Source organism: Gorilla gorilla, chromosome 6, assembly GCF_029281585.2.
Source record: "Gorilla gorilla gorilla isolate KB3781 chromosome 6, NHGRI_mGorGor1-v2.1_pri, whole genome shotgun sequence".
NCBI classification, from domain to species: domain Eukaryota; kingdom Metazoa; phylum Chordata; class Mammalia; order Primates; family Hominidae; genus Gorilla; species Gorilla gorilla.
In genome coordinates, this window is record NC_073230.2 from 132468689 (window position 1) to 132491096 (window position 22408).

Here is a 22408-nt window from a genome sequence, read left to right on the forward strand (position 1 = left end):
TTGATCACTAAACTTGAGAGAAGAGCCTCATTAATTGCTGATTGGAATTAGGAGAAAAATCATATGTTTTATGTATATATAACTATGTTGTATGTGAAGTGAGTAAAATATTGCTATTTGATTATAGATGTTCACTTTTAATTCTTTCTCCATTTGGATACTTTCTATTTAGCCCTCCAGATCTACTCTTCCCCTTACATACTCTGCTCTTTGCCTTGAAGCCCTAAAAATTATGTCAACTGACTCCTAGCCCTTCTGCTTTCCTTTTGGGTTTGGCCAGTGGGAAACCCAAGCAGGATATTGGAGAAAGGAAGAAGTATGAAATTGTATATTTCTCTAGTTCATGAGATTTCCCCTATGCCTGGCCGTTCCCTTTACAGCTGGTCATTGATCCTTTCAGTTATCTTCTTTACACTCTTCCTGGGTTCTCAGACTTTCTCCCCAAGTTCATTTGAGACTAAAGGGAAAGATAGCCTGTCTGATACTAGCCCTGGGTTCCTGCACTATTCTTTTAGTTTCCCTACACACTACCCACACCTTATAATAAGGCCCTTTGTAAATAAACTCTCCTTGGCTTAAGCTATTTCGAGTGTGCCATCCATTTCCTGTTAAGACTGACTGGCAAACCGTTGTTCATCATCGTAGGTCCCTAACTTATATGTGGTCAAGGTCACTCCTTTGGTTTATTGGAGAAGGGCGTTGTTATGGTTTATTTAACCAGTTTATTCTTCTTATAGTTTCACCATTGCCCACAGGGACTTTTTCTTGCATATGCTAATAGCTCCATTGTTTACCCAGAATGAAGGTTTTTTGTTTATTTATAAATAGTTTCAAGTGTTGTTTTATTGGGATTATGAGAAGGATGGAAGGTGAAAGCAGACGATAAACTGCAAAGATTCAAATGCCTATACTAAAATATAAATTTTTTTATCCTACTTACTTAAAGAAGTTTTCAAGAAAGAGCACTTTATGTTTCCTCCCCTCCACATACTGATTAGCTTCCTATAACTACATTCTATCTAAAATAAATAACTTGAAAGTTGTCTAGTTTTCATTTGGTTGTTAGATTTTAACTCTAATATACTTGAAAAATTTTTAAAAATTTAATGTGAAAACACATTTTAAAATGTTTTCTTTACCCCAAAATATTAATTTCAGTAACAAAATTGCATTTCAATTTAGCACTAACTTCCTAACAAAGAATACTTACTTATATAGAAATGTTTTCTTTATATAACTCAAAATACTATGAAAAACAAAAAACAAAATCAATAAACAGATTAAATTCCATTTCCATACTCTGTGACCTCTGTATTACCCTATTAGCAGTGAACAAAATGCCAATCATCAAACAAATACTCCTGGATCACCTAATGAGGAGGCCTCTGGGATTCTATAATCTTAGGTGTTGTGTCTGAGTGATACTTCCATCTGATCTCATCAATTTCACCATCATCAAGTATAAATGAAGCCAGCACTGGAACCTGAGAAAAATAGTTCTTAGCCAGGATATGTTTGTGTTTGATCTTGTGAATAAATGAGCGTTCATATCCCTGCAAAGAAAAAAATCAAATTCTAGTAAATATCACAGATATATTTTGCCAGGTAAAAATACTGTCATGCCTCGGTGCCTTTGCTTGTCAATTCTTTCATCCCAGACTACCTTTATTTTTCTCACATTGTCTATCATCATTCACGACTCAGCTCCTATGATACTTTAACCTGGAAGTTTTCCCCAACTCTCCCTCTGACTTCTCTAAGTTTAAACCACTGCTAGTTATCAACTCAATATTCATTCTTTCTCCCATTTGAGCCGGAGGCCTGATTTTGTATAGGGTGTGACGTGTCTAGCTTTCTTAGCCCTTATTCTAACTGGGGGTATCTAGTTAGAATATATATAATTGTATTATTAATGTTATAGATATTGAGGTGAGAAAAAACAAAAATAAAAAAAAAAAACAAGGAAAGTCTGAGAAACTGTCACCACCAAGAAGAATCTAAGGAGATAACTAAATATCTTCCAAGATTATTTAATTATACACAATATATATAACCTTATATAATTATATATATATAATTGAATAAAGCCTTTGAAAGGGACTTTTGAGAGTGGGAAGACTCACCTATCAAGCACCTCTAGCCTTTTGTCATTACTGAGAGGTACATGTAATGAAGAAGATGAACTAGCTATCCTAACACTAAGAGCCCACCAAGCATGAGAGAGAAAGCTGAAGATTAAATATGGCTGAGGAAAAAGTGAGATGGCCTGAATTTCTGAGAACAAGGTGGAGCCACCATACTATCCCCAAACTGCCAACCTTTGAACTTTCTTGTTACATAAGAAAACTAAACCCACATTTGATTAAATCATTATAAATTGCTTTTTCTGTTCTTGTAGCTGAACCTAAATGCAACTGAGACAACAAAAAGTTATATTCATTAAATTTTCTTGTTTCTCTGTAATTACTTAGTACAGTATTTGGCACATTCAAAAGTAAATTCTGGTTAAATTAATAAATATAATCTATTACCTATTAATCTTAATTGGCCCTCTTTTCAATCAAATCACAAATACTACCTATACTTCTTCCTAAAATTTATTTTCTGAGAATAAGACATTCCCTCAAAAAAGGTCTCTTCAGAAGGTCAAATCAAAGATAAAAGAAAGTCCTGGGTGAAAGGACCAAAGGAGCAGAAAGCATTATATAGGAGGATCCTGGGCTTATTAAAATTTCCTCTTAACAGAAAAATTTACTAGGTTAAAATATTCATCTTTTGAGCTAATCTAACTTTGTTTCTACCACTTCTTAGCCCATATTTCATTCAAGAAAAACGAACACACTTTATTATGCTATATTAACTTACACATGTACAGAACTTTATAGGTTTTCAAGGTGCCTTTACAGTACTATAAATTATTAAAGATGAGATAAATTATGATATATGTGTTCAAGGCACTAATAAGTAACTCTTAAATAACTGAATATATTTCCATATTATATTATTTATATTGTTAAGTAAAGCAAAGAAACTAAATCTCAGAGTCATTTAATATGAAATTCTTGCTACAGTAAAAGTGTATATATTTACACACACATAGAAAACTTCCAGAAGGATTTCAATAGATTATTATATACCTAAGAAATAGTAGTTATCATTGCAACATGGAGATAGGGATGGGTGGACATCAAGAGACTTTTTTCCCATTGAAATAAGGTCCATTCTCTTGAAATAGCCATGTGATGGTTTTAAACTATGTTCACAAATTCTTTGGGTGTACAAATAGTTCTAAGAATATTACAGAAAGGTCCCATATACCCCACACCCACATTTTCCTGAATGTTTCTCAATCTGGGTTTGTCCTATGTTTTCTTCATTATTAGACTGAAGGGATGGGTTTTGGGGAGGAAGACCAAAGGGGTGAAGTGCCCTTCTCCTCACATCATATCAAGGGTACACACCATCAGCATGACAGCATTGCTGCTGTTAATCTTGATTACCTGGCTGAGGTAGTGCTTGTCAGGTTTCTCTACTGTAAAGGTCCTCCCCTTCCATCCATAATATAGTCTTTGGAAAGGAGTTATTATGTATAGCCCACATTTAAAGGGTAGAGAGTTATTCTCCATCTCCTTAAGAGTAGAGAGTATCTACATAAATTATTTGGAATTCTACATGGGAGATTTGTCTATTTGCCTCCCTTTATTTATTCATTCAGTCGTTTTTTAAATTTTTTAAATTGATAATAATTGTACATATTTATGGGGTACATAGTGATGGGATGATACATATATCATGATCAGAGTAATTAGCATATTCATCTCAAACATTTATCATTTCTTTGTGCTGGGAACATTCGATATGCTGCGTCTAGCTATTTGAAACCATATATTGTAATTAACTATAGACAACCTACAGTGCCACAGAACAGTACTAGAACTCACTCCTCCCATCTAGCTATAATTTTTGTATCCTTAACAAATCTCCCCTATTCCCTCAACCTCTGAGACCTTTACTTTCTACATTACATTTTTTATTCTGTTCAGATTCTAAGCCAATAATATATTGCTTCAAAATTAAAAATAAAATGCATCAAAAATTTTTAAAGTGCTTTCATAGTTACTACCTAAGTTTATTCATGCCAAAAAAAAACTATGCAGAAAGCTTTAAATAATGGTCTACTCAAAGCTTCCCTATGATGAGATACGATTATCTCTTTTTTATAGACGAGAAAGCTGGGTCATTGAGACATTCACAAATTTGTCCAATTTCTCCCAGCTCATGAATGGTAAAGCTAGAATTCAGAGCCAGAGCTGCTTTTATCCTCTTTACTGATTCCACTTATTTAGCTAATCTTTCTAAAAATTTATGAAGCAAAGAGGGCAGGTTTTAATGCAAAGTTGTCAGTGACAGAGATTTGAGTTAACTGGGTCAGGATTACTGATTTTAAGTCCATGATTGTTCCTACTTTGGCCAGTGTGCACACAAGGAGAGATCAATCTGCTCCACTTAAAGTTCACATTAATGAAAGTGTTTTTCCACGTTTCCTATACCTGTTTCATATTAACTTGCAAGTATTTTTTTAACTTCTTAAGAAAGCAAATATCTCTGAACATTAAGAAAATTCTGAAAATGCTCCATCTTTCTGCAAGATATAAACTACTCTTTAACTGGGCTGAAAGTTAATAGTTAAAAGATTGTATCAGCCCAAAACCATAAAAAAGGCAAATGTTTTTCCAGTTTGTCTGCTTGCAAATCTTGGTGCCCTTTACAGAAATTCGATAAGACTGGCATTCTGAAATTAGAAATGCATGTGAATAGAACATTTAATTTGATACTGCAGTAATTTGATTAAATGCACAAAGGGAGTTGTGTGGATTAATTGAAGAAGCACTGGAATATCAGCTTTGGGAATGAACTTCAATCTCATCATGGGTCCTAGATGAAATGATATTGCTAGTATTGACTATGCTTCCTGTGATTAAATATTTATGAGGCAGCTTAGTTTACTAAATATAACATTTAATACAGCTTCAACTTATTGCTACCTTTTCTTTCAATCCCTAGAGTGAAATTTTTCTTAGCCTGACTTCTTAAAACTAAAAAAATATTTAAAAACTAAAACTTTAGCTAGTTTCTTATCTTTATATTCATCACCCCTTGTTCCACTGAAAAAAAAACAAACAGGGAATCACACTATTTTAAACAACTACTGCATTTTGTCATTTCTTTACTTTCTTTTAGCTGACACCTTGTGTGGAATTAAAGAATGCAGAGAATCAGTATTAACTCTCGGGATCCTAAACCTAGTGTAAATGGAGCTCTCTACGAACTCTTCAGGAGTCCCTCAATTTACCCATCAAAATGTTTTACAGATTGCATCATGTAAGTTACTAAAATTACAGTAAATGGCATTTAATGTTTACAGTGCTTGCTCCACTCCCAGCAAGTTGGAAGCAAATGAAAAATGGAGCATCAAAACTACACCCCATCAGTATGATTGCCATTTAGAGCACAAAATTATGAACAAAATTTGAGAGTTGGGTGTTTTTAAGCAGACTCATGATAATTAATCAAAGAAGGACAGATTCTGGGTTCCATAATACCTATCTGGTGGTAATGCACATTTATTCATTCAACAAATACTTATAAACTCCATTCTGTGACAGGCAGTATTGTAGGTATTAGAGAAATAGATGTAAATAAGCCGAACAAAATCACTGCCTTCATGGAATTTACCGTGGAATGTGCTTAAACTTGCTATTAGGAGAGACTGGTATGATGTTTACGACTTGTAATATGTTCAAATCTCTTATATATACCTTTTATTTAATCTGTGCCATATATGCCATCCATAAATTTTTTTGCTGTTAATCCATAAGTTCTGTTTCTTAATCTGATGGAAGTATTTAAGCATGGAATATATTAGAAGGCAGTCCAGTTATCGCTAATAATTCCAATGATTAAATTAACTTCCCAAATAAAATTCAACTTTCTTACCTCTTCAATACTTGTTAGCTTGAGATGAGCAGCCGCTTCATCTTTGGTAAGAAGAATACAGTTCCAGGGGGACCACTCCAGGGATTTATTCCATCTGACCATGACCAGATCACTGAGATTGTCGCAGGCACTGAGGACTGACCGGGACGCCCAGATGTTCTCTGTCAGGTACTGAATGTCTTGTAGCTGCATGTCAAAGCAAGTTTTAAAAACAATGTAGTTTAAATTTGTTTAAATTATATTACTTGAGCAAATAATTAAATTATAGAGTATTTTTAAGTGAATTATTATTCACTAGGTTTCAATGACACATAGCCCCTTATTTTTCACTAAACTTCTGTTCATTTTGCCTAAATTACATTATCAGTCTCACAGTTGCGTCCCCATCTCTAAACCAGAGTAAGCAGTATAAATTCATTTCAGTATGCTAATTTTACCTGAATATAATTTTAATAATACTATAATGTTACCATAATAAACATACGGTATTGAATGATTTTTAAAATTCATTAGTAAGTACCATCTTAATTTCAGGGCCATTGTAGGGACCTTTTAAAACCTTTTACTGATGTTTTACAAATGAGGAAGCTGAGATTTTTTTTTTTTTAATATGGAACACTTCACAAGTTTGCATGTCATCCTTGTCCAAGGGCCATGCTAATCTTCTCTATATGGTTCCAATTTCAGTATATGGGCTGCTGAAGCAAACACAGGAACTTGAGATTTAATAAAGATAAGTAATTCACTTAGTGTTAATTAAAAGACTTGGTTGTTTTAATCAAAAAGAGGGGTAATGAAATAGCTGTTTAAAACTTTTTTAAAAACATAAATTTTATCAGCTAAAACTCTTGGAATGACTTTTTATCATGAGGTCTGCATTATAAATTTAGAATTGCCAGAGAGGGACAAACTCAACAAAGTATAAGCATGTAAAAAGAACATTTTTTTAAAAAGCTTCTGTGAAAAAGTGTGAGAGCAGAAATATTTTCTGTAAAATGAGTACACAAAACCTAAACAATCTGCCAAAGTAAAAAACAAAAAGAACCTGTCATCATCAGCTACAACAGTATTTCATAAATTGGTAATTCAATATATTAAGCTCAACTAATGCATTCTAGCTTTTACTTAATGCTAAAAAAGACAATACTCTGTACACAGCTGCTATGAAAAATAAATTTATAGACCTTTAAAATTCAATGTTTTATATATTTTACTTACATTCAAAATGCATCTTGCTTACATTTTTGTTTTTAATTTAGTTGCTCAACTGTACTAATAATTTTGAAATTGTATCATACAGAATAACGTGTTTATTTGCATGTAAATGTCAAATGTGCACATAAGTGTGGTTGACAGTCTCTAAGAGCTTTCTACCTTTCAAGTAGTCATTGTACTTGAAATTTTTGCAGTAACAGAGCAATACTATTGCCTATTATATTGGGCAGTATTTGTATGCATTACAGATAAACGAGGTGACTAGTACAGCACTCAAATCTCTTGTCTAAGCAGAATGTTTACTTTTTATATATATTAACTTTCACCTTTTCATTTTACATGGCATCATGTTCACATTTAACATATGCTAATCTTTGCTATTGTCCACAAGATTTACTATTTATGAGAATGTTCAAACATTCAAATTATGCCTCAAATACTATTACTGAAATAAATATTAATCAAAACTACACCAATTACAAGGGGGGGAAGCTACTGGACACTCATATTTGTCTGCTAATCCTAGACATTGGAAAAGTAATATAAGAGACCAAAACCCTACACAGATATGGTATTGAAGTTAAATCACATCTAATGGAGATTATCCTTATCTGAAAGGTTACAATGCTCCCCTAGAATTTTTTTCATTCAATATGTGTAATGGTTGATTTTACATCAACTTGATGAGGCCACCGGATACCCAGATATTTGGTCAAACGGTATTCTGGTGTTTATGTGAGGGTAGTTTTGGATGAGATTAACATTTAAGTCAGTAGACTGAGTAAAGCAGAATATCTTCCATAATGTGAGTGGGCTTTATCCAATCAGTTGAAGGCCTGAATAGAACAAAAAGTTCACCCTGTCCCCAAGTAAGGAAGACTGTTCCTGCCTAATGGCCATTGAATTGAGACACTGGCTCCTCCTGGCTCTATAGCAGCCTGCTGGTCATCAGACTTGAACTGGGCCATCAGCTGTTTAGGTTTTAGACTTACCAGCCTCCACAATTATGTGAGCAAATTCCTTGTAACAAATCTCCTTATATGTATATATATATAACATATATGTATAACATTTTCTATTGGTTCTGTTTCTCAGGAGAAATCTGACTAATACAACATGGAATATTGAGGCAGCACTTGTTGGTGACTTACATTAAAGCCCTAGTACATCTAAGATTCTCTACAAGGAAATATACATCTGTCATGTCAATAATTCCTGAATAAAAGTAGCAAATAAGAATTTAAGCTGAAATAAACATCAAATTTATTAACAAAATATTCATTCTATTGGACAAAATATGTAATCATTTTAATTTGTGTTTTTCAAACTGTGGGTTGCTACCTCTTGGGTGATACCAAAGTTTTCCAAATGGAAATCAGAATAAGTAGACTGAGATTGAATAGAAAATATCAGAGTACATCCATAGGGGTAAAGATAAACATTATTTTGGAAACTTTTATTTCTGAGGCAGAATAGCATGTGTTTACATGTACGGATGCTGGGAATCAGACTGCCTAGTTTTCAATCCTGGTGCTGGTACTTAGTAGCATAAACTTGGACAAGTTAGTCAACCACTCAGTGCTTCCCTTTCCTCACCTGCAGAATGGAAATAATGCCTATTTTGATAGGATTTTTGTGTTGATTAACTCAATAAAGTGTGTAAAGCCATATAGGTACTGAGTATTGAGAATTATCATGCATGCCTATATCAGGTTGTCATAAAAATACATTTTTACTATAGATTGAGATTTAAAAGTTTGAAAGCTACTGATTTAGAAGAATTTTTTAACAAAGCACATCACATTTGGTATCTTTTTTTTAATCTCTATAAAGTTTTCTATTCATAGTAGTGCCTATTTTCCTATTTGGTATTAAATACAATTTAGTTCATTTTAATTAGCAACTAATTTACAGAAAATTTGTCCTTATTTGACAGTCTGTGAACACAAATATCATTAATGAGGTCAATTGTGCTCTATAATATACTTTTATTAATAAATGGCTAATGTTGGGTAGCCATATCAACAACAAGTAAGTCCTTCTGTTTTCTCACTTGCTTACCTAAGTCCAAACAGTGTCAGGAATTTGTTTTTATTTTGTAGAGACACAGACTATCTTCTGGCCTAAACCCAATAGAAGTCATGGAATAACCAAAGAGACCAAAGTAGTGGTTAAGTTAGGAATTCAGGTCAGAATTCCTGATCTCACAGGCTCCACCCTCTCACAGAGCTAGAAGTTCTTACGAGAAGCAGATTACATAGGGTCAATGATCCAATGCAATGATTCATCCAAAAGAACTCTGGCCAGAAACTTTCCAGTTGTGTGGTATCATATCAACACTTTACATAGACAAGTATCAAAGCCTTTCCCTAAGGTATTTTTTTTTTTTTTTTTTACTTTCTATAAGCCTTAGCTTTCACTTTTGGTGTTATTTACCATTATGGTCACATTTGGTTTACACTAATTATTACTATTATTCATAAACACTAGTATGTGTATATGTAACATCAGTTTCTGTAAAAGTCATTCATTCATTCAACAAATATTGAGGGCCTTAAATAAAAACTTGGTACTGTATTAGGTTATAGAGGTATAATGGTGAGCAGGAGGGAAAAAAAGCATACTCCTGCCCTCACAGAGCTTACAGTCTAGTGGAATAGAGAGTCATTAAACAATCACACACACACACAAACATACATAAGATTGCAAGATAGCCTCCTTGACAAGCTTCAGCTATAATTGGCACCCATTATTGACCATACCTGCATCAAGAAAGCAATTTTAGAATCATCTTCATAATCAGCTTCTGTATAGTAGAGCTGTTGAAGTAAACATTTGTACTTCAAAAATGATTCTCGTTTTTGAGCCTCATTCTGAAGGCTAATGCAGTTACGACACCGGTATATGCGGCGTGAGGTGGATGATACAGAAAATTCTGTAGAAGGCAAATAAAGCTGGCAACTGTGGCAAAAGTAAATCTTCTTATAAAATTTCAAAGGGTCTTGAGGGACCTAAATAGTAAAAAAAGAAAAAAAAGGTCTAAAAAGCCAGGCCAGGCCAAATATGGTCCCAACCAATGGAAGCATCAAAGGCTAACTTACTTATCTTAGAATGAGATTAAAAAAAAAAAGTTGGCTAATTTCTAAAATTTTATTTTTCCCTGAACTTCTTATCCTATAGAAAATCTAAATTTCAAGCAGTATTTATTCATCCTGCCAAAATATTGAAAATCTGTTATTCATCAGTTCTTAGATATTTGTGGTAAAATCACTTATAAAATTAATTGACTGAAAAAAATAGTAGGAAGAGGCTTTTTATTGTTAGGAAAATTTAGATTTTTTTCAGTTCTATATTACATTAGTTATTTCTATAGCTAGATTCGCATATAAGTAAAAACCCACTAACCCAATTGTTCTTCTCATTTAATTTATCTTCAAAATAAATTTAGATTAGTTCAAATGATTAATTTTCAAAGTTTGAAATTCTATGTCTAAAGCAATAGACAGAAAGTAATTCTACCATAAAATAATCAATCCAATTATTCACTATGGGCTAAAGTACCATGAATGAATGAGTGAATTGTGAACATTTCAACACAAACTGAATCAAGACATATATATGCCAGTCTTTCCTAATTTATGGTACCTCTGGTTTCCATGAAAGTAAAGATCAAGCAGCAACAGAGTTTGCATGTGATATATAAGACTTTCAAAAAATATTTTTATAAAGAAGGAAATGGACATCAATATTCTATAAATTTTTTCTCTTACTCAATGTGGATTTAAAATATTTACCATTATAATCCCTTCTAATGTTTTACTTTGTTCTGAATATCTATCTGTTACCTTTCTGCACCTTCCCCTCTACTCTGTGTTACTTTTCCTAAACGCTCCATCTTCCCAAAGGGTAATATTCTTTGAAAACTTCATTGTCCCTTGTCTTGTAATTTTGGGAGATAAGAAAATATGTAAATTTAAAAGGCAGTCAATTCTTCGAGAGAAAAGAAGAGTGATCTAGGTGTATGATCAAAGATCAAGAAGACAACTTATCTGGTTCCTTTTCTTATTCTGAGATTTACACATTTTGTTTATCTTGAATGATTATTTTATCTTCATGCCTCCTAGGCATTAAATTAGCAAATATATCAGTCAACCTCATGAAAACACGTTAGCACACGTCTCCATTATAGATGGAGCATTTACTATAATGTCATGGAAAGATATTCTCCACCCATCTGAAATTGTGCAAGAAAAAAATAACTCATTCTTATTATGATTATGATGACAGAGGGCTCCATTTAAGCTACAGAATTAAACTCTATGAATTCTCCAGAGTACCTACTCCCAAAAAGTGGTTGTGGGGGTAGTGGTGTTCCTTCAAATTCTTCTCCCACTATGCAAACTAAAAATGTGCAAATGAGCCATTCCTTTTTAAAGCCAGTAACTTTTAAATCCAGCCAGTAGTTTGAGATATTAAAGAGTATATTCCCCCAAAAAAAGAAGTACAGGATAATCCATAGATGTGTCCTAGATTCAAGAACAAACTTTAAATCCTTTATCTTAATTAATATATTTGTCATATACTGCAGGCAGAAACGCAACATGGTGCAGTCAGTTTGGAAAAAAATGTTTGGTTGTCTCTTTTTAAAGTAAACATGCATTTACCATGTGATTCAATATGCCACTTTCTAGGAATTTACCCCAAAACAATCAATTTACCCAAAAACTCATATCTAGTGCTTGTAATGATTTTATTCATAAAAGACCAAAACTCTCTAAACAATCCAAATGTCCTACAACTGTGAATGGATTTTTAAAGAACTCTTGTATATCCAGATATTAGAATATTTTTCAGCTATAAAAACAAACCACTGACACATTCAAAAACATGGGTGAATCCATGCAATATGCTAAGTGAAAGAAGTCAGTCTCAAAAGACTACATATAGTATGATTCCATTTATATGACCTTCTGAAATAGATAAAACTATAAAAATAAAACACATATCAGTGTTTGCCAAGGATTGGGAAGTTAGGGAAAAAGCTGACTACAAAGTGGCAGCATGAGAGAATTCTGGGGGCTGATAGGACCATTTCTTATTTTGACTGTGCTACTGGTTACATGACTCTATACATTTTTCAGAACTTACCAAAAAGAGTAAATTTTACCAAAGACAAATTTTAAAAATAAATAAAATGATATAACATTATGTAAAATTGTAGAAACTCTATCAATTGTATTACTCCAAATATAAACTGAATAAGTCTACAGAGAAAGAAGGTGGCTCAGACAAATGAAACACTGGTTTGAGTAAGAAATAATATAATGGGAACTTTTTCTCTTGGACTTTTGTTATATTTTAATATTCTTTTTGCAATACAATCAGGTTTTTAAAAATCAATTTAAAAAATATAAAAATTAAGCAATTTTTATTCTTCTAGAAGTTTTGACTAAATATGAGATTTTGTTTTTTCAAAAAAGCTAAAGATGTTTAGTCAGCTTTTTAAGTAAATTTTAACTAAATATAATCATTGAAATAAAACTATAATTCTCTGACAACATACTCTACCCCAAGAGTTTTGCTAATAGTGTTTTAAATAGCTCTGCACAGTAAGAAGGCAATGAAGCATTTGTCTTGGCTTTAGAGAGCCACAGAAGCCTAACGACGCTGGAGTTGGAGAAGATAGTGTAATTCAAATATGTTACATTTGAAGTTCTCTCAGAATATCCATATGGACCTGTTCAGTAATAATTATAACTTTGTGATAAGTGTTATAAGGAACACAAACAAGGTATAACATGGAATCTCAGAAAAAAAGAATTTAACTCCCTGTGAGGCCTCATGAAGGAGAAGAGATGAGAATTGAGTCTTAGAAAATGAATAGGAATTGGCTGGGTAAATAGTGAATAGCATTCCAGGGGAAACCAACAGTATGTACAAAGCCATGGAGGCGTGAGAAATCATAATACATTCAACGTAATGCAATATTCAGTTGGAAAGTTGGTGAAGAGATTAGGAAATAATTGAAGGTTGGAAATACACATAAGTCAAATGAGTAAGTTTAATTTACCAACATAACAAAATATCATTCAAAGGAGATACTACCAATAAGATGGTATTCCACATGGACTCCCAAGTAAAGTGTTAAAGCAAAATTTGAATATACTTCAATTTACTATACCACATCTTAGGATTTTGAAACAGGAATATAGAGAAAAATGTAGAATACCTTAAGGTATTTTGCAACTTCAGGATTAAACAGAGGTGTTTTGATATAATGAAAAAAGAGTGTCGCAATTCTTTTTCTGAGTCCTTCAAGGTTATGATGTTTGACTCCTCTCATCATAAGGTCAACCTCTCTGTCAATCAATTCTAGAATTTCCTGAGTGAGTTTACATTCATGTTCCTATATAAAACACAAAAATATATGGTATAAAATTTTACAAATCACTAAGTTCACTTTCAAACTGCCACCAAAACAAACCAAAATCTACATTCCTAAAGAAATGAAACATTGCCAATAGGAGTATAAATTGGCAAAACTAATAGTTCATTTTTTGTGGTATATATAGTTTTGTTGTATATATAGTATTGTACTATATACAACAAAAACTTAAATCTTACAAATTAATTTTAAGCAAAATACTTAAGGTACAAAATAACAGATACAGTACAATTCTGTCAAATAAAATTCAAGAATAAGCAACACTAAACCATATTATTTAAAGATTTATACAGAGGTGGTAAAACTATGAAGAAAAATCAAGAAAATGACTACCATGAAAGTCAGTATGATAGTCACTTCTAGGAGATGACAAGAGGAATTGTAATTTGAAGGGAAAAGAGGACACCAGAAACACTGGCAACTTCCTGTTTAATATTTGTTAAACTGTACGTATATATTTTATTCACTTTTCTGTCTATTTATTATAGGTCACAATATTTTTTATAAAGTAATAGAAATGAGTGTGGTTGGATGAAAAAGCCACAAAGCCACAAGTAACAAGCAATTAATGAAGAAATATTTATAAGGTCCTCCAATGGCCCAAGTGAAAACTGGAAGATACACAGCTTGAATGAAGGAGTCAGAAGATAAAGTCATTAACTGTAAAATAATGCTCTTCTGTACTTTGTACTACATAGTTGGTAAGGCTAATACGAGAGTCTGCATCAGTGGTCCTTTGTCCTGGAGGCACTTTAGAAGGACCTGAGGGAGATTTTTAAAAATTTTAATATTGTCCTCATACCTGAGGAGCTAATTTAACTGCTCTGAAGTGGGGCCTAGGTATTATACTCATTTATGCTCATATTCATTCATGCTGTCCCTCTCTCAGGCTCTCCAGGTGATTCTAATATGTACTGAGGCTTAAAATTCACTGGTCTGTATTAGTAACTATCATCAAAATAACACCTATTATTTATTGAGGCCCCCCTCTTTGTAAGGCACTACATTAAGTTTTTATGTTTATATATGTGTGTGTATATATATCTACATACATGTAGATAGATACACACATATTCTCAAAGCAACTAATTTTACAAATGACAAAACCGATTTTCATAAATATTAACTTATTTTAAGGTTGTGCAGCCATAAATGAATAGAGTCAGAATTTGAGTTGTACTTAAAGACTTTAATCCTCCATCAAAATATTTTCAAGTAAATGTATATATGAATATTTCATACTAAACATATTAAGATATGCATAATTTGCCTTTTATGAGTCCATCCTTTGGCCTTTTTATTACTGGTCCTAATTATGTCAGGATTTATATTGTATTCCCTATGCACTCTCTTTTTGCCAATCTGGTCTTTTTACTGCCCTCTATAAGTATCATGTTTATTTCCTACCTCTGGACCTATTGCTTCTCCCTCCCTACCTATCTCTGTCTTTCAAGGTGGGTCACTACACAAACATCTTTGAAAAGGTAGTCCAGAAAAAAGGCAGTCAATGCTGTCTCCCTGGAAGAACCATTTACCCAATTATTTAATGTGTTTTAAGAGTTTTGTGTGCCTTGGAGGACAGACACACAAACTCATCCACAGAAAGAGCGTTCTTTACAGTTAGGAGTAAAGAAACCTACACAGGGTATCAAAATGTTATGCTTATGAAATTCTCAGGTTTGTAATCATGTAGCTCACTTAGATGGACCTAAATATGGCTGATAGTTTTCAGTTGTTATATATAGTGAACCACTGATTTTCATTACAATATCTATGCCTATATGTTCTGGCAATCTGGGCCATATCGATGACCAAAATAGACTGACCATGCAGTTACCTAATCCATTGCTTGTGTATAAACTTTAGTTAATACAGATGATCACACAGAAACAACCTATATTTCTATGCTATACTGAACGAACATCTGCCAAGTGTCTTATTAACTTGAGAACTCACAAGCACAATTCAGAACCCAAATACTTTTTACCTGTATTGCCCACTTATTATATAAGCTTACATTAAATATTGAGCTTACATTATGGTCAGGATAAATTAAATAAAATAATATAAATTATTTAATTTATTTACACTGACCATAATGTAAGCTCAATATTTCCTTTAATTTGAGCTATAAAATGCAAGAGCTATACCAATGGTCCTAATAACAGTAGGGTTTCCCTTTTAATTAGGAATGTAGACAACATATTCATTGTAATGAATGTTCGAGCGTGCTGCCCAGATCAGCCCTACTTCAGCACTGAAGCAGACTCTCAGCAGCAGGTTGTGGTAGCTGATAGCTCTCCACTGAGCCTCTCTGAGAATTCCCTGTGCTGAAGAGAGCCATCTTGCCTACAGATAGACAGCTACCATCAGCTGAAAACAAACTGCCTCATCTAAGGTCATGTTTCTTCTCAGGGACATACTGAATCAAATGACTAATTGTTGTGGCATTATAAAGACCCAGGATCCTGTGAGAGTCTGGGGTATGTGAAAACAAAAATTAAATCAAGTCCTGGCCCAGGTCCAGCTCATAATGGATCTACTGGGCCACCCAGCATCTATTTCCCTGGTCCTTGAATATATAACTGGAATAGAATACTTGATAGTTGGCACAGCCTCACTACCCTTGATTTCTTGACCTGTGGAGTAAGAGCTATCATGATGAGGAAGACCAAGTGGAAGCCCCTGAACTGCCCTTGTCTGGGAACAGAGGAGGTGAAAGTAAAAATGGCCCCAATTACTACTTGGGAAATGTTTGCTTCCTGCCCCTGTAACTCTGGACTCTTCAAGTTTAGAGGTCCTAATTCCTGGAGGAAAAATGCTTCTAATGTAAGACATAGCGCAAGTCCTATTAAACTCTGAGCTACAACTAATGCCTAAGCTCCGCAGGCCAAGAGACCTGCGGGCAAGGCAAGTGTTTTCTTGCTTATAGAGGTAACTGACTCTGATCTTCAAAAGGCAATGGTGCAGTTATTACCCAATAGGGACAGAGAAGAATATGTTTGGCACCCAGGTAATGGGCATTTCTTGGTATATCTTTGCCTGATTTTGACAGTAAATGGAAGTCTGGTAGCCTCAGACTGAGAAAAGCATAGTGACCTGTGGTTCAGACCTCTCAAGATGCAAGTCACTCCAAAAAGTGGGTCACCTGGACCAGTCAAGATGCTAGTTCAGGGAGAAGGAAATCTAAAATAGATAGTAGAGGAAGGAAACAGTGAGTATCTCTTGTGGCCTTAAAGCCAATGACTACACTAGGGGCTGCAGTTTTTCTTAACCTTGCTTTGGGGCCTATCTAAATCCAGAGGAGCTAATCCTAAAACCTACAACATGAAGTGGATCCAGGCAGCAGTGTGTGTATTCTCCCCATCCTGGCAGATTGTTGGCTGACAACTCTCAAGCGAGGCTCTTTCTGAGAATTGCTCTCTATTAAAGAAATTTATCTCATCCAAAGCTATGCCCTTCTGGGGCAGCCCATCCAATACGTGGTCAAAGTGAGAGTAAATTGTCCTGGCCCCTTGCCTAAATTCAGGACAACTCTGGATGGCCTTTCCAGTTTTAGAATTCCCCGTGACACTGGCTGAAGTCATTGTTCAGAATCCACCACAATTTAATTTCTCTATCCTCCCGATTCTGATTTCTCTACTGCCTCACAGGAATTATCCTGATAGCACTCTCCAACAAACTTCCTGAATATAAACCCCATCTCTGAGTTTGTTTCTTGTTTCTTGGGAAAATTTGATCTGTGACATCCACTAACTTTGTTTTCATTAAAAGTAGGATTAAGAACACAGAAAATCAATAATTGATGAGAAAAAAGATAAAAATACAATGGTGCTGCTTTAAAACTGCTAAAAATCAATTTTTCACTGAAAAATGTAAAAATATGTAGATTATAATTGCTGTTTATATAATTATTAATCTCATGCTATACTGCATGTATTTGCATTCATTGCATAAAGATATATTTACATTCATTATATTTACATTTATTATGTATTATAACATATTTTGAGAACTTTTAGGTAAATATTAATGCATAAACCACATCCTTCCCAAATGATACCAAAACAATTCTTAATGTAAAACACTTTACTTGTTTTAGTATTTCATTAATTTTTTTTTATTGACAGTGAACTCTACCCCCAAACTAAGAGAAAGTTAACATACCTTTACAGTGTGTTTAAGAGTTAACAGCACATCCAACCTCTCATCTTGGGAGATATTTTTCAGCATAATACACTTATAGATATTTTGCAGCTCTCTGGCTCTGATGGTGAACTGCGTATCCATCTCAATTGTTTTGCCATTAGGGGTTCTCCATATTTTTGGAGCTGAACACTTAAAAATAATATTATGTTTATAATTGTCAGTTAATTAGAAACTACGTATAACAATTTTGCTCCTTCTACTAAAAGTCTACCTTAATATCATGTGCTTTATAACTAAAGTATTGCTAAAGCTTATGAAAATTAATTTAAGAATTTGCAGATCAGGCAAAAGTAAAATATTTTAGAAAAAAACAAATAAGAATGACAGTTATTCAGTCTGTAGAATTTCATACACTTCTACAATATTCAGGATTTGCTACTAGTTTTTTATGTTGAATTGTTTGAGAGATGTATGGAATTACTCATTAACCCCATGAGGACAATTATTTGCTTGGTTCAATTATATTGAGTGTATATAAATATGTCTTGATCCTGCCTTGCCAATTGAAGATAACTTTTGTAGAGTAATTATGACAATCCTCAATATATTTAGACCTAAAGATATACCAAAAAGGGACTCTGTGAGTTATGGTTTAATGTCCTATAAAAATACTTCTATAAGAAGTTCAAAATTCTTCTCAAAGCAGATGTCCATAGTGAAAGAGCTATATTGCTATCTTAACAGTGCTGGGCTGTGGTTCCTGCCTCCCTGATGCTGGCTAAGATTCTCACTTCCTATTTCCAAATCTGGCTTGGTGCCTCCCAACCTAGCCCACCTCCTAAATGAAGGGCCAAAAATGAAGTTCACTTGCCCTGAAGCTCATCTGAGGACTCCCAGGCTAAGAATTCAGAGATTAGAGACAGGAGGTGAAATTAGTCCTCTACCGACTCAGGAAACAGGATAATCTTTAACGATGATACCTCTGTGTTTGCCACTGCTTCTGTTCCCTCTGACAGGGACATTTAGAGGAGATGCATTCACCCAGAAATTTCACAGTGAACACTTACTGTCTATTAGCTCTTCCACTTTAGGGTACGAAGCTGCTCAGTTTCTTTCCCTAATGATAATTTTTCAGAAACAAGACTATGTTGATCATGACAATTCTTCAAAAACATGTTGGATGTTTTTGTAGGTTAACTGTAATTGCTCTGGTGTCCTTGTAATACAATTTACACCATACTTGCAAACATTTAAATCTTAGATGTGATCTAATGTAAGGTTTAAATGGAAGCTCTATGTATTGGAACAGATCATCAGGAATATGGACTAACCAAATAGAGACATTATATAAAACTGTATTTAGAATGACAGTAGGCTGGGCGCGGTGGCTCACGCCTGTAATCCCAGCACTTTGGGAAGCCGAGGTGGGCAGATCACGAGGTCAGGAGATCGAGACCATCCTGGCTAACACGGTGAAACCCCGTCTCTACTAAAACTACAAAGATTAGCCGGGCGTGGTGACGGGCACCTGTAGTCCCAGCTACTCGGGAGGCTGAGGCAGGAGAATGGCATGAACCTGGGAGGCGGAGCTTGCAGTGAGCCGAGATCGCGCCACTGCACTCCAGCCTGGGCGACAGAGCAAGACTCTGTCTCAAAAAAAAAAAAAAAAGAAAAAAACAATGACAGTATCAGGAGGGAATTTTAGTTGTAACATCAATTTACAACTAATTTTTTATATTTCACATTAGCTAAATCACATTGAGAACTGCAAAGCTACCTCTTAAAAACAACTATATTTGATATATTCTCAAAGTAATGGCATCATATTCAGATCAAAGCCAAAATGAATGTTATTCAGAGGTAGGAATCTTCATCAGAAACTTTAGATTCTCAGCTCCAGTTTCAATCCAGTAAATGAGAAGCTGCAGCCCTATAATTAATTTAAATTGTTACAGCATAAATTCAATATTAAATAATGTATTATTATCAGACTGATATAATTAAGATTGATTAAAAGCTTATAAGGAAAATAGCTCAATAATAAAATATTTTATCATTCAATTCTCATCACTTAGAAATAAAATAATTTTTAAATGCATATAGCCTTATTTTGGGTAGGCCTCAGAGTGTTACTGAAGTTTGATGCTTATTTTAAAGCTCTTTTTAAAAAGTTTTTAAAGGCTAGGGCTAAGTTTCATGCTGTAATATTCTAAAGTCTAACCAATGTCTTAATCTTTGCATACAATTTTCCTCAGGTTTGCTGTATTAAATGCAATTGCTTTTCTTCCAGTAATTTGGACAACACCTTTTGATCTGCATGGTGGTAAATTATTTCATTTGTAATAATTCAAATACAATGACCTTTTTATGAAACACCTACTTTACCTATCACATTGTATTTTTCAGTTGATAGACTGATTTAACTCTGTCTTCCCCCGCAAGTTTTTAGCCCTAACAAATATAGCATAATGTGGTTAGATCTTGGTTTCCAAATACATTCTTCATCTAAGTCCTTTCCACCTTTCCATTTTGAACTCAAACCCTACCTCTTCCATAAAGATTCCTCTAACTACTATAGTTTGAAACAATTATATCACTTGTATGTGAAATCCTATTGCACTTGTAAAAACACACAAGTATACAATGTCTCTATTTCAGTGACTACAGGCAATGAAATTTGGATCCAAATTGCTTTATAATTGTTTTATGTTTGCTAATTCCATTTCTCCCAAAAGAGTATGAGAAATAAATTTCTCGGCTGGACACGGTGGCTCACACCTGTAATTTCAGCACTTTGGGAGGCCAAGGCGGGCAGATTACTTGAGGTCAGGAGTTCGAGACCAGCCTGGCCAACATGGTGATAACTCATCTCTACTAAAAACACAAAATTTAGCTGAGTGCGGTGGCACTCACCTGTAATCCCAGCTACTTGTGAGGCTGAGGCAGGAGAATTGCTTCAACCCAGGAGGTGGAAGTTGCAGTGCACCAAGTCTGCACCACTGCACTCCAGCCTGGGCAACAGTGCAAGACCCCATCTCAAAAAAAAGAAAGAAAAAAGAAAAGAAAAGAAAAGGAAAGAAAGAGAAAGAAATTTCTCATGTAGTTCTATATATCTCACAGTGTCTACAATACTCTTTCATTCATTCAACAAATATTTACTGTGTTTACTATACATTAATCAATGTATTAGGCACTGAGTAGATAAAATACTATCCTGGTTTCAAGAACTCTCAAATCTCATGGGATGGAAGGGTAAGAAAATGAGTAATTAGAAAAAAAGATGAGTACGCTTGATGACTGTAGATAAATAGGTAACTATGGGTTGCTATGAAGCACTTAACTGGTAAAAAGAAAGTATCTAAGATGAAATCTGAAGAATAACTAGGAGTTAGCCAGATTAAAGGGAACCAAGTGATACAATCAAAGAATCCTAGATTTGAAGTTCAAGTTCCCTAGAGCTGGCACTGAAAAGATATTAAAAAATCTGTTCAGCAAAGCTGTTTTTATACTTAGATGTATTTCTGCCAAAACAGATAACTTGATCTTCAAGCCTAGGCTTTTTTGATTTCAGGGCTTAAGGTGTTTTTAACTCTGACACAGGTAAAATGTCAACTTTGCTTATTTCTCTTCCCTATTTCCTTTTTTCTTTGAAAGCTTTGGCTGTGATAACAGATATACAACAATCATGTACTTAAATTGCTTCAGAAAATAGGAGCATAATAAATTCCATTTAGCTGCCAACAAAAGAGACAGCACAGACCCTGGAAGAGAGAAACAGAAGAACAGCAGGAAGACACATTTCAGGGAAAGGAAGGTGGAGAAATAACAAGAACCTTGAGAGCAGCAGGCTTCCACAAAAAAGAAGAAATGACTGCACTAGGAAAGTAGATATTTTCTTCCTCTTAAATTAATTATCAAGCCCCTAAGGACACAAATTAAGAATAGCCCTAACTCCCCGCAGAAGCTACTATATAGTGATCAACCTTTCTTTTACACAGCACAGGGGTTTTGCTCAGCCATAGCAGCACCCTTATTTCATGCAGAGTTCAGAAAGAGGCAGTGGCACTTTCCTGCCCCACTAACTGTTAGCTACCTGGGTATGGAGAAAAAGCATTTAAAAGACACAGCTAACATGGATTGCAGTTCTTTAAGCCTGCAATTGTGAATAGTGTACAAATCAACGGGCATCAAATAAATAAATGGCCTTGACTCAAGGAAAAATATCTTACAGAAATTCAAATGGTCTCTACAGAGTTTGGGTAAATAACACCCAAAGATATATTAGAAACCAGCTGATGATTTTTGATTCAAACTTCTTGACCTGAATTTCTTCACCTCTGTCAAGCTTTGTGAGTTTTGTTTTTGTTTTTGTTTTTTGTTTTTTGTTTTTCTGATGGAGTCTCACTCTGTTGCCCAGGCTGGAGTGCAATGGTGCAATCTTGGCTCACTGCAGCTTCCACCTCCCGGGTTCAAGTGATTCTCCTGCCTCAGCCTCCCGAGTAGCTGGGATTACAGGCACCCGCCACAATGCCCGGCTAATTTTTTTTTTTTTTTTTTTTTTGTATTTTTAGTAGAGACATGGTTTTACCATGTTGGTCAGGC

The 22408-nt window shown here is 34.3% G+C and overlaps 1 protein-coding gene and 1 non-coding gene across 4 annotated transcripts in view; both read right to left on the minus strand.

Moving 5' to 3' along the window:
- Positions 1 to 1285: 1285 nt before the first annotated feature.
- IQUB (IQ motif and ubiquitin domain containing) overlaps positions 1286 to 22408 on the minus strand; it is an 82494-nt gene continuing 61371 nt past the window's right edge. For all 3 annotated transcript variants that reach the window (XM_031012636.3, XM_063708755.1, XM_055347341.2), the window contains 5 exons: positions 17825 to 17995; positions 13442 to 13618; positions 9975 to 10223; positions 5998 to 6183; positions 1286 to 1553 (listed from right to left, as the gene is read on the minus strand). In XM_031012636.3, the coding sequence (XP_030868496.2) occupies positions 1371 to 1553; positions 5998 to 6183; positions 9975 to 10223; positions 13442 to 13618; positions 17825 to 17995 (966 nt within the window). In that variant the 3' untranslated portion in view covers positions 1286 to 1370. The remainder of the gene's footprint in view (positions 1554 to 5997; positions 6184 to 9974; positions 10224 to 13441; positions 13619 to 17824; positions 17996 to 22408) is intronic.
- On the minus strand, positions 6602 to 6708 carry LOC115935417 (U6 spliceosomal RNA). Its single transcript, XR_004071052.1, has one exon. It is a non-coding gene; the product is annotated as a U6 spliceosomal RNA (small nuclear RNA).